Source organism: Procambarus clarkii, chromosome 5 (assembly GCF_040958095.1).
Source record: "Procambarus clarkii isolate CNS0578487 chromosome 5, FALCON_Pclarkii_2.0, whole genome shotgun sequence".
NCBI lineage: Eukaryota > Metazoa > Arthropoda > Malacostraca > Decapoda > Cambaridae > Procambarus > Procambarus clarkii.
Window position 1 is genome coordinate 59,647,676 of NC_091154.1, and position 13,855 is coordinate 59,661,530.

The 13,855-nt window shown below is 45.5% G+C and overlaps 1 protein-coding gene across 1 annotated transcript in view; it reads left to right on the plus strand.

Moving 5' to 3' along the window:
* The window catches only part of LOC123752753 (ankyrin-1), a 193,772-nt gene that overhangs the window by 149,672 nt on the left and 30,245 nt on the right, over positions 1-13,855 (plus strand). The window contains exon 3 of the mRNA XM_069304666.1: positions 6,290-6,580. Coding sequence (XP_069160767.1) covers positions 6,290-6,580 — 291 coding nt within the window. The remainder of the gene's footprint in view (positions 1-6,289; positions 6,581-13,855) is intronic.

The window sequence follows — 13,855 nt, forward strand, 5'->3', positions numbered from 1 at the left end:
CTGAGGTCTGTAGGTTGTGGTGGCCCAGACGTCAGCTAGTGTGGCGGGTGGAGGAAGCAGGTGCGACAGGCACCAGCCAATCAGCGAAGAGCAGGCGACGGACAAGTAGTTTGCTGGTTTGAGTGGCGGAGGTGGAGCAGGTGTTCCCCGTGCGAATACGTTTGCTCTCTGGGCAAACCTTGGTGTTGTACTTGTTGGATATATCTTCTATATTAGTTGTTATTGTTGTTATTAGTTGTATAGGGACGTACTTAGGAGGGAAGAGCAGGCTCAATCTCTTGAAGGAGATTATCGTCACAACTCTCCCCCGAAGCCTGCGGTTCTGGAAGAAGTACGTCGTTACGTGGTGGAGTAATAGGTGGAGTCGCTTCTACTTCATAAACTCTGGAGAGAGCATCGGCTAAGATGTTGTCAGAACCTTGGTATAGCGGGTCTCCAGGTTGAATTTCTGCAGTTATCAAGCCCATAGTAGAAGACGTTGAGATGAGAAGTGGGCGTGCTGCAGGAGGTGTAGGGTGATGTGGTTCGTGTTGATGGTAGACCGAGCACTTTTCAGGTGTGGAGCAAAGTGCTGGAGCTTCAGGATGATGAAGAGTAGCTCCTTGCCAATTGTTCCGTAGTTCCTTGTAGCAGTAGTCGCTGACGGGTGTATTCTCCTCGCCTCGTTGCTGCATCACGACACCACCAACGCCGGTACCACTGGTGTCGACATGGAGGATGAAGGGCTTATCTGACGAGGTGAGAGTGGAATTAGAATATGGCAAAGGAGCACTATTGTGGCCCTGAAAATGGTTGGGAATATCAGTATGGATTTTTGAATTAGAAAGCGCTGACTCCTTGTCAGTGCTTTCGGGAGGAGAAGCTGGGAAGGTCTCACTGTGGATCTAGGGTTCTGTAAAGGTGGAATAGTTTAACATGACAGTGGGAGGAGTACCATTATATAGCTTCAGGAGGTTGACGTGGCACAGCTGGGTCTTCCGCCGCCTATCTGTAGTCTCTAGAACGTAGTTATGGTTGTTTCGGCACTCCTTGATGCGGTAGGATCCTGAAAACCTGTTTTGTAAAGGAGAACCTGGGATAGGGAAGTATGCTAGCACGAAGTCTCCCGGCTTGAATTTTCTTACTTTGCTGGTCTGGTCATAATGAGTCTTCATCCTCTCCTGTGCTTTCAATAGATTATCATGGGCAAAACTGTGGACTCTCTCTAGAATGTGTTGAAGGTTTTGAAGAAACTGGGGCACATTCTGATGCTCACTGAAAGTGGCATCTCGTAGAGAGTCTTTGAAAGCCTTCAGGGGAGTACGGCACTTACGGCCGTAGAGCATCTCATAAGGAGATACTCCTAGGGACTCAATGGGAAGACTTCTATATATGCACATTATCAAATCAATTTGCTTATCCCAATCCTTAGAGGATTCACTACAAAACTTTTTCAGGAGTGCTTTGGTAGTCTGATGACTACGCTAAAGAGAACCCTGTGAAGCAGGATGATAGGGGCTGGACAATACCTGTTTGATGTTGAACTCCTCCAGTGTCCTTTTGAAGAGATCACTGGTGAAGTTGGTACCACAGTCGCTCTGAATCTCCCTGGGAAATCCATATTGAGTGAAGATCTTCAATAAATGCTTTACAACCGTAGCAGCCGTGATGTTCTTCACTGGAACTGCTATGAGAAATCTGGTGGTATGACACAGGATGGTTAAGATATAGGCGTTACCTGAACTGGTCCGAGGTAAAGGACCAACACAGTCTATAATAAGTCTGTGGAAAGGTTCCGCAGGTACCTGTATGGGAATCAGTGGCGCTCTGGGAATAGAGATGTTCGGTTTACCTGCCATCTGACATGTATGACACTGTTTTACGTACTGTTTGACGCTATTTACCATACCTGGCCAGTAGTAGTCTTGACGAATTCCATGGTAAGTCTTGTTGAATCCGTAGTGGGAGAGTGCTCCGTGGGCCAGGTGTAGAATAGTGGGCCGCAGGCTGGCAGGAATCACAAGTTGTTCGATGTTGGCCCAATCGTCCTCTTCCTTCAGTTTACTGGGTCTATATCTGCGGTAGAGCAAGTCGTTCTCTAGGAAGAACCCAGGAATACTGTCGGGTTGAGTCTCAGCCTGGAAAAACAATGGTGTTAAGGTAAGATCTTCCCTCTGCAACTTACGGAACTCCAACTTGGTCAGATTCGGGGGTAGTTTCTGAGGGTCTTGAGGGACAGCGGTAGCAGTAGAGTCAGCTAGCTGTGGACGTGTGGTCACTAGAACCGGAGGAGAAACTTCATCACTCTCTTGAACCTTTGCTGGAACATACTCGAATATAGGGTTAATTGGCACAGAGGTACACACCTGGGGTTTGTCCATGACGATCAGGTTGGTCGGTTGCAGGTCTTCTGCCAAGTCGTTGCCTAGGAGAAGTTGCACTCCAGGCATGGGAAAAGGCTTTTCCCTGACGGCGACTTGGACTTCTCCGTTCACGAAGGGACAATCCAGGTGGACTCTGGCGAGAGGATAAGGAGTGGTAGCAGTGAGGTCAGTGATGAAGACAGTTTCTCCGGTGTAGGCAATGTTGGGCACAGCCGACTTCAAGATGATCGATTGAAGAGCCGCTGTGTCCCTTAAGATCTTCAATTTGAAACGTCCCTCCGGATTTGAACCGTTGGCAGAGACAGTTCCAGTATACAGGTGGTTACTGAAAAGAGAAAGATCATTAACCTGAACACCAACATTCATCACAGGCTTACCGGACTTAGGAGGAGTTGGTTTGGGTTTCTGTGTGTCAGTGGTTCCTTTGTATTGAGACTTACCACACTTGTCTATGGTATGTCCATAGAGTCTACAATACTTGCAGTACAATTGCGAGCCAGCTTGATCGGTACTCACTTTCTCGTAACTGTACCACGACTTCTTACTGGAGGATGGTTTGGGTGTCAGCCGGTGGATGAGGCTGTAAGTGTCAGCCGACTTAGCACACTTCAGGTAGTCGGTTTCGTCTTTATCTGCTAAATATAGACGGACAGGAGGCGGCACACGCCTCAAGAATTCTTCAACTAGCATCAGGTTGACGAGTTCTGTAAAAGTAGAGACATGTGCTGCTTCCAGCCATTTCATAAAATATCTCCGTTTTGTGTTAGCAAACTCGAGGAAGGTAGTGGTACTTGCCTTCAGGTGGTCACGGAATTTCCTTCGATAACTTTCTGTGGAGAGAAGGTAGGCGTCCAACACTGCTTGTTTCAGAGTCTGGTAGTCATTCCCAGACGCCAAAGTACTGAGTGTGACTGCAGCTCTACCTGTAAGATGGACTCTGAGAAGTGTGGCCCATTGGTCGGCAGGCTAACGAAGTTGATTAGCAAGGGTTTCAAAGGTGGTAAAAAAACACGTCAACTTCTGCTTCTACAAAGGATGGTATTAACTTACTTGCATGTGATATATTAAAACTGACGGGAAGATTGGCAGTAGCTTGCTGGCGTTGAGCGAGGTGTGAAGTTTCCAACGTGAATTCTCGTTGACGACACTCTAGAGCCAGAGTCACTTGTTGCTTGTCATGTTCGCGTTGCATCTCCAACTCGCGTTGTTTTGTTTCAAGCTGTATTCGTTCACGTTCACGGAGTAACGCAATCTCACGTTCTTGTTCTTCTCTTCGTATGGCAGCTGCTCGTTCTTGTTGTTCGAGGGCTTCCCTTTGCTGCTCGCGTTCAATCTTGGCCAGTTCTATTTTGAGTTTCATCGTCGCCAAATCAGTTTTATCTGCAATATAGTAAGTTTCATGAGTTTCAGAGTCTATCTTACCTTGTTCTAAATAGTGATCCAGCAACAGGTTGTGTATGTCATTTTTGTTGGCTTGGTAGGGAACTTCTAGTTGATACTCATGTGCAAGAGTTTGTAATTCAGTCCTCTTGGCACGACTTAAAGTCCCTATTTCACCTGCTGGATATGCACGGAAAGCTTGGAGACGAAACATGGTGAAATTAGCAAATAAATGTACAACGAATATACCGTTATTATATAGTGAATGTCAGAAACAGGACAACGTGGCAACTGGTACCTATCCTGTGGAATCTTTAACAAATAAAGTTAAATATAAGATGTTAAATGATTAGTTTAAATCAAGGTCGCAGGAAATCTTGTACCCGGTACTCATGTAAGAGGATAAGGGCAAGAAAATCCTACTAAACAAGTGAAACTGAGTTTCGAAAACAAATGAAACAGTTAATTGCCTCAAAAGTAAAATTGGTAGTCCAAGGATGTAGGCATACCTTGCCGAGTCTCTATAGGACATAAGCAAGTCTTTCCTACTGAAATTAATATGATACTTACAGAATTAGCGAACTTTTGTGCTCTGAAAAAGTAAGCTAATTCCCTACCGTTGTATGTATCATCATCTCTGACTGACGTGTAGGGGTGCGAGGTGTCAACTGGTGACGAGAACTGCTGCTGAGGTCCCAATTCAGCAACTAAAGTTCGAGCTAGAGGAACTTTGGCCCTCTTTGTCCTCCTACAGTCAGATTGCAGAAGATTAGGTGCACTTGACCCGGAGGCAGACCACAGTACCAGGGTACCAATATGATGATCTGTCGAAAATATGAGAAATATCCAAGGGACAAAAGATGGTAAACACGAGTAATAACACGGAGGGAGAGATGACCAATTAAGAGTATGACTGAGGCCTACAGTCACCACGTAATCCAAAGTTGTCTCACCTTCACCATATGCTACTCTCGTAATGCACAATACACACCCACCGCACCATATAAATATGAAAAATAGTAAAAGTTACGTTACCAAAGTTAAATACGCTTACCATTAATTACTACTTGGCACCAGTACCTGAGTGAAGCTCCTAGGACAGGCCCCCACTTAATATGTGACGGTAACGCGTTGGTGTTCGGCTGTTTCAAAAGCTAGGGGTATGGCCTCGTCACATAAAGAAACAAAAAGAGAAAATCTGGAACTTCCGTCTGTGGTAAGGTAATGGGAAGACACACAAAACACAAGTAAATTTAACAATGACATTTTAATTACGTTAGAAAAGCAAAACACGAATAAAATTGGACATAAAAATTGTATCAAAATCAATCAATCAAAATAATAAGAATAATCACTGGCAAAATGAAAAGTTACGTTAAGACAAGTGAATAATATACAAGGAGATATATGAGTGCAGGAATATTGGCTTTAAGCTGCCACCTCTCTTAGTACACGTAAGCCAGGGCTTACGTGTACCAATGAGACGTGTTAACTTGTGGAAAGCATGGGATATTCTGAGGTCTGTAGGTTGTGGTGGCCCAGACGTCAGCTAGTGTGGCGGGTGGAGGAAGCAGGTGCGACAGGCACCAGCCAATCAGCGAAGAGCAGGCAACGGACAAGTAGTTTGCTGGTTTGAGTGGCGGAGGTGGAGCAGGTGTTCCCGGTGCGAATACGTTTGCTCTCTGGGCAAACCTTGGTGTTGTACTTGTTGGATATATCTTCTATATTAGTTGTTATTGTTGTTATTAGTTGTATAGGGACGTACTTAGGAGGGAAGAGCAGGCTCAATCTCTCTTGAAGGAGATTATCGTCACATACTATTCCTAGTCCTGAGACTGGTGATTTTTATATTAAATTAGCTAGAAACGTTTAGAGATCGAGATGTAGACGACTCAGGATATATTAATCCAGTTTCCTGGAACAAAGTTGTCATTTTCGTCATCTCTTTCATGACTAACTAAAACATTTTATTCATACTTAAACTGATACAAACCAACATTTATTAAAATTTATGAATGATATAGGAATTTCCCACATATCTTCATACTGATCTAGTGTCTTAACACTGACTGGCCCCTGACAGGGAGAAGAGCGTGTGATCCTGTCCAGGTGAGTCTGGTTAAACAATGACTATAAGAACTATTGAAGGGCAGACTCTATATTTATATTACTCTTTAGTAAGGTCGGGTATTAGTACTCGTACTCTGATACAAGTACTCGTACTCTGATACAAGTATGTCGTGTGGCTCGTGTCCACACGACATAAGAGCCCGTCCCCCTACAATACAATATCCGTTAAACAGAACCGAGGAATAAGCAGCATGCATACGTCACGAGAGGTTGTTAACTTAGTTCTGGCTCAACGTATACGAAATACACAACATTAGTGTAGAGTTAAAACCCTCCATCAATGTTCAAGAACCTGAGTAAGTTCTCGATCATCCAGTACATAAGCGAAACATTATAGGTTTACTCATCTACAAACTTGTGATGATTCACCGTGAACAAGGAGAACGACATTTGTCTAAGACTGTGACATTGTGCAGGTTGAGGGTGGACCAGGAGAGGTGTACGAGCAGCTGCTGGGTGTGATCAGCCTGTGTGACGACACCGAGCAGGCAGGTCAGCTGCTGTGGTCAGGAGCGTCCCTGGAGCCCCTGGGATGCTGGAGCGTCTCCTCGCTGTGTCTGGCCGTCACGAGTACCCGGTGCAGGATCACCACCCTCCTGCTGGCAGCTGGAGCCCCGCTCACCACCACCTCCCACGGCCTCAACCTGCTGACACTAGCCTGGTGCTCCCCCGACGTCGCTCTCCGTCTTCAGGTCACCATCACGCGGGTGAGTGTCCACCATACACCAGTTGGTATAGTGTCCACCATACACCAGTTGGTATAGTGTCCACCATACACAAGTTGGTATAGTGTCCACCTTACACCAGTTGGAATAGTGACCACCATACACAAGTTGGTATAGTGACCACCATACACCAGTTGGTATAGTGTTCACCATACACCAGTTGGTATAGTGTCCACCATACACCACTTGGTATAGTGTCCACCATACACCAGTTGGTATAGTGTCCACCATACACCAGTTGGTATAGTGTCCACCATACACCAGTTGGTATAGTGTCCACCTTACACAAGTTGGTATAGTGTCCACCATACACCAGTTGGTTTAGTGTCCACCATACACCAGTTGGTATAGTGTCCACCATACACCAGTTGGTATAGTGTCCACCTTACACCAGTTGGTATAGTGTCCACCATACACCAGTTGGTATAGTGTCCACCATACACCAGTTGGTATAGTGTCCACCATACACCAGTTGGTATAGTGTCCACCTTACACCAGTTGGTATAGTGTCCACCATACACCAGTTGGTATAGTGTCCACCTTACACCAGTTGGTATAGTGTCCACCATACACCAGTTGGTATAGTGTCCACCATACACCAGTTGGTATAGTGTTCACCATACACCAGTTGGTATAGTGTCCACCATACACCACTTGGTATAGTGTCCACCATACACCAGTTGGTATAGTGTCCACCATACACCAGTTGGTATAGTGTCCACCATACACCAGTTGGTATAGTGACCACCATACACAAGTTGGTATAGTGTCCACCTTACACCAGTTGGTATAGTGTCCTCCATACACCAGTTGGTATAGTGTCCACCATACACCAGTTGGTATAGTGTCCACCATACACCAGTTGGTATAGTGTCCACCATACACCAGTTGGTATAGTGTCCACCTTACACCAGTTGGTATAGTGTCCTCCATACACCAGTTGGTATAGTGTCCACCATACACCAGTTGGTATAGTGTCCACCATACACCAGTTGGTATAGTGTCCTCCATACACCAGTTGGTATAGTGTCCTCCATACACCAGTTGGTATAGTGTCCACCATACACCAGTTGGTATAGTGTCCACCATACACCAGTTGGTATAGTGTCCACCATACACCAGTTGGTATAGTGTCCACCATACACCAGTTGGTATAGTGTCCACCATACACCAGATGGTATAGTGTCCACCATACACCAGTTGGTATAGTGTCCACCATACACCAGTTGGTATAGTGTCCACCATACACCAGATGGTATAGTGTCCACCATACACCAGATGGTATAGTGTCCACCATACACCAGTTGGTATAGTGTCCACCATACACCAGTTGGTATAGTGTCCACCATACACCAGATGGTATAGTGTCCACCATACACCAGATGGTATAGTGTCCACCATACACCAGATGGTATAGTGTCCATCATACACCAGTTGCTATAGTGTCCACCATACACCAGTTGGTATAGTGTCCTCCATACACCAGTTGGTATAGTGTCCTCCATACACGAGTTGGTATAGTGTCCACCTTACACCAGTTGGTATAGTGACCACCATACACCAGTTGGTATAGTGTCCACCATACACCAGTTGGTATAGTGTCCACCATACACCAGCTGGTATAGTGTCCTCCATACACCAGTTGGTATAGTGACCACCATACACCAGTTGGTATAGTGTCCACCATACACCAGTTGGTATAGTGTCCTCCATACACGAGTTGGTATAGTGTCCACCTTACACCAGTTGGTATAGTGACCACCATACACCAGTTGGTATAGTGTCCACCATACACCAGTTGGTATAGTGTCCACCATACACCAGTTGGTATAGTGTCCACCATACACCAGCTGGTATAGTGTCCACCATACACCAGATGGTATAGTGTCCATCATACACCAGTTGCTATAGTGTCCACCATACACCAGTTGGTATAGTGTCCTCCATACACCAGTTGGTATAGTGTCCTCCATACACGAGTTGGTATAGTGTCCACCATACACCAGTTGGTATAGTGTCCACCATACACCAGTTGGTATAGTGTCCACCATACACCAGTTGGTATAGTGACCACCATACACCAGTTGGTATAGTGTCCACCATACACCAGTTGGTATAGTGTCCACCATACACCAGTTGGTATAGTGACCACCATACACCAGTTGGTATAGTGTCCACCATACACCAGTTGGTATAGTGACCACCATACACCAGTTGGTATAGTGTCCACCATACACCAGTTGGTATAGTGTCTGCCTTACACCAGTTGGTATAGTGACCACCATACACCAGTTGGTATAGTGACCACCATACACCAGTTGGTATAGTGACCACCATACACCAGTTGGTATAGTGTTCACCATACACCAGATTGTATAGTGTCCACCATACACCAGTTGGTATAGTGTCTGCCTTACACCAGTTGGTATAGTGTCCTCCATACAGGATTTGGTATAGTGTCCACCATACACCAGTTGGTATAGTGTCCACCATACACCAGTTGGTATAGTGTCCACCATACACCAGTTGGTATAGTGTCCACCATACACCAGTTGGTATAGTGTCTGCCTTACACCAGTTGGTACAGTGTCCTCCATACACGAGTTGGTATAGTGTCCACCATACACCAGTTGGTATAGTGTCCACCATACACCAGTTGGTATAGTCTCCACCATACACCAGTTGGTATAGTGTCCACCATACACCAGTTGGTATAGTCTCCACCATACACCAGATGGTATAGTGTCCACCATACACCAGTTGGTATAGTGTCCTCCATACACCAGTTGGTATAGTGTCCACCATACACCAGTTGCTATAGTGTCCACCATACACCAGTTGGTATAGTGTCCTCCATACACGAGTTGGTATAGTGTCCACCATACACCAGTTGGTATAGTGTCCACCATACACCAGTTGGTATAGTGTCCTCCACACACCAGTTGGTATAGTGTCCTCCATACACGAGTTGGTATAGTGTCCACCTTACACCAGTTGGTATAGTGTCCTCCATACACCAGTTGGTATAGTGTCCACCATACACCAGTTGGTATAGTGTCCACCATACACCAGTTGGTATAGTGTCCTCCATACACCAGTTGGTATAGTGTCCTCCATACACGAGTTGGTATAGTGTCCACCTTACACCAGTTGGTATAGTGTCCTCCATACACCAGTTGGTATAGTGTCCACCATTCACCAGTTGGTATAGTGTCCACCATACACCAGTTGGTATAGTGTCTGCCTTACACCAGTTGGTATAGTGTCCACCATACACCAGTTGGTATAGTGTCTGCCTTACACCAGTTGGTATAGTGTCCACCATACACCAGTTGGTATAGTGTCCACCATACACCAGTTGGTATAGTGTCCACCATACACCAGTTGGTATAGTGTCCACCATACACCAGTTGGTATAGTGTCCTCCATACACCAGTTGGTATAGTGTCCACCATACACCAGTTGGTATAGTGTCCACCATACACCAGTTGGTATAGTGTCCACCATACACCAGTTGGTATAGTGTCCTCCATACACCAGTTGGTATAGTGTCCTCCATACACCAGTTGGTATAGTGTCTGCCTTACACCAGTTGGTATAGTGTCTGCCATACACCAGTTGGTATAGTGTCCACCATACACCAGTTGGTATAGTGTCCACCATACACCAGTTGGTATAGTGTCCACCATACACCAGTTGGTATAGTGTCTGCCTTACACCAGTTGGTATAGTGTCCACCATACACCAGTTGGTATAGTGACCACCATACACCAGTTGGTATAGTGACCACCATACACCAGTTGGTATAGTGTCCACCATACACCAGTTGGTATAGTGTCCACCATACACCATTTAGTATAGTGACCACCATACACCAGTTGGTATAGTGACCACCATACACCAGTTGGTATAGTGTCTGTCTTACACCAGTTGGTATAGTGTCCACCATATACCAGTTGGTATAGTGTCCACTATACACCATTTGGTATAGTGTCTGCCTTACACCAGTTGGTATAGTGTCCACCATACACCAGTTGGTATAGTGTCCACCATACACCATTTGGTATAGTGTCTGCCTTACACCAGTTGGTATAGTCTCCACCATACACCAGATGGTATAGTGTCCTCCATACACCAGTTGGTATAGTGTCCACCATACACCAGTTGGTATAGTGTCTGCCTTACACCAGTTGGTATAGTGTCCTCCATACACCAGTTGGTATAGTGTCCACCATACACCAGTTGGTATAGTGTCCTCCATACACCTGTTGGTATAGTGCCCACCATACACCAGTTGGTATAGTGTCAGTAGTGAAATATGTGACTACGGCGACGCGCACCAGCTGCCCCAGGTGGCACTCTTGAGTGCCATCTGAGCAGGTGAGGCGCGACGTCGTAGTCGCAGCGCGTCGTCGTCGTCACACAGGGTTTTGGGGGATTTTCTCGGAAGTTTTGGCGCGTTTCGGACGCGTGTGAGCGTCCGGTGTTTGGGTATGTGGTCAGGAAAGAGGGGAGGTCATGTTGTTGGGTGCCAGGTGGCGCGCGACGTCGTAGTCGCAGCGCGTCGTCGTCGTCACATAGGGTTTTTGGGGAATTTCCCGGATGTTATGACGCGTGGCATCCGGCCAGACGTCACTTGAGAGAGTGTCATGTTGGGGTTGGAAGCTAAGTGGTTGGTAAGCAGTCATGTAGGGAGGAGGGGGAAGAGGAGGAGTGTAGGTTATGTTGTGAAGGGAGGGGGGAGCCCCAATACCTGAGAGGATATCAATGACGTCCATTAGTTCTCCCCCTACATGGGCAGGAAGTGTTGAGGGGAGCGTGAGAGACCAGTGTCTTAAGAATGGAGGGGGAGAAGGAGGGGAAAGGGAGGTAACAGCTGGCAGTGGGTTTGTGTGTGTGAAAGTAGTCATTATTTTTTCTTAAAGAATGACAGTTTTATGTACCCTCTCTGCTTCCAGAGCGCTAAGGATATGTGGGCTATACCTACCACGTAGCTATGACGAGTGACACCACATGTCCACACGGGTTTCCTCTTCAAAGGCTGAGGTCTAACTGTTGCGAATGTCATCATCAACCTCTAACATAGTCAGTCATTACCCTCCCCCCCCCTCCATCCACATAGCAGGACATACCCACATACCATCACCACCACCACACTGCTGGGAGTGACAGCAATATGGCATACCATACTCTCTCATGACACAGCTCTCACCAGCACAGCATTGAGTGTGGCAATGTTCTTTCTCAAAGGTGAGCCATGAGCGCAACATACAAATTCCAAAATGCAGTCCTGGGAGTTTGACACACGTTGATTAACAAGCTATCTGATTATTTATACAGCTTCTCTCTCTCTACATTATATGCGGGTTACATAGTGTGTCAAGAACTCTCTCTCTCTCTCTGTGTCTTTCTGTCTCTCTGTCTCTCTCTGTCTCTGTCTCTATCTCTCTCTCTCTCTCTCTCTGTCTCTGTCTCTGTCTCTGTCTCTCTCTGTCTCTGTCTCAATCTCTCTCTCTCTGTCTCTGTCTCTGTCTCTGTCTCTCTCTGTCTCTCTCTCTCTCTCTATTTCTCTCTGTCTCTCTGTCTCTGTCTCTCTCTGTCTCTCTCTCTATGTCTCTCTCTCTGTCTCTCTCTCTCTCTCTCACTCTCTGTCTGTCTCTCTCTCTCTCTCTCTCTCTCTCTCTCTCTCTCTCTCTCTCTCTCTCTCTCTCTCTCTCTCTCTCTCTCTCTCTCTCTCTCTCTCTCTCTCTCTCTCTCTCTCTCTCTCTCTCTCTCTCTCTCTCTCTCTCTCTCTCTCTCTCTCTCTCTCTCACTCTCTCACTCGCTCTCTCTCACCCTTTCTAAAGTCCACCACACGACCCTTCACTTAGTAAACTCAGTCAAAGTCAGTAGGTTAGCGTTTACTAAAAGAGAGAAACATTTCACATCGTCACGGAGACGCGATCTCTACCTACAAATTGTTCTTGTTAACTGTGATCACAACATCTGCTGGCCAAATAAATATCATTGAAATGTATGCATGTTTACTCAATCTCCATCACCTCTTAGTCCTACATCCATAGCAAGACTCCTGAATGAATGAACCGGCAGCCCCTCTCGCTGCAGTCTCACCTTCGTGATGGTTTGAGGTGTATTGAGATGGAGGATGTAATGGCTCGGCCTTACCCTCTCCCCGTCCACCCCCACTTACCCTTACCCCTACCACCCCCCTCCATGGCCAAACCATCACTGCCCCCATTCCCAGACCGGATGTTATGTTCTAAGCTTTAGTATCACCATTCTTTGCTCAAATAGTATTTTTTTAAGAATATCCAGTCATAAGCTGGTCTTCAATCTTATTATTAAAACAAATCATAATTTGCTGTTCTCTCTCTCTGTCTCTCTGTCTCTCAGTCTCTCAGTCTCTCAGTCTCTCTCTCTCTCTCCAGATCATTTAGTAGTTGGGGAAAGTAACATCATTTCCTTTATCCTGCTGCCGCTGTTCACGTATCTTTCTCCATCAAGGCTGTCTCTCTTAAGACCTACGTCATCCAATGTAAACACCAATCGATGAGAATAAGACCGGTGAGTCGATAGAGAAATAGGTCTGGGTTAAGTCTGTTTTCAGTTCTTGTATCACAGTCAATGTAGCGTAATGGGAAACCAGTCTTTCTACTGCCTACATAAATAGCGTTTGAAAATGTATGCAAGTCTAGACAAACTCCTATAGCCCTTACATTCTAACACAAATAAAATATTAGCACACGATTGCATCGCATTATATCATCATTAAGTAACGTAGAGATCAACTTTCTGGCTGTTGTCCGAATATCATTATTGAAATGTGAACTCATTTAGCCAAACACAATATCTCCATTACATCTCTTAGCATATGAATATTACGGTATACCAGTTTTAACCCTCTATAACACAATGTAACGTAACGTAACGTAACGCAAATCAACTTTCTACAGACCAAATATCGTTTTTAAATGAAAGTATGACTTAGTCCATCTTCGTTACATCTCTCACCATATAGACGTATGGTGTTAGCATAATATGTGAAAAAAATAGTTGATTTCAATTCTTAGCTTGTTCTTCACATGTTCAGTGTTCATTCTTGTATTCCCTATGTTCCTTATCACGTCTTCATATTCTCTATAAGTTCATATTCCCTGCATGTTCACTCTATTCATCAACTTTTTCTTACATGTTTTCTGTGTTCATTCCATGTTCTACAAATGTTCACAGCATGCTCAGTTCAATTCTTTTCACCTG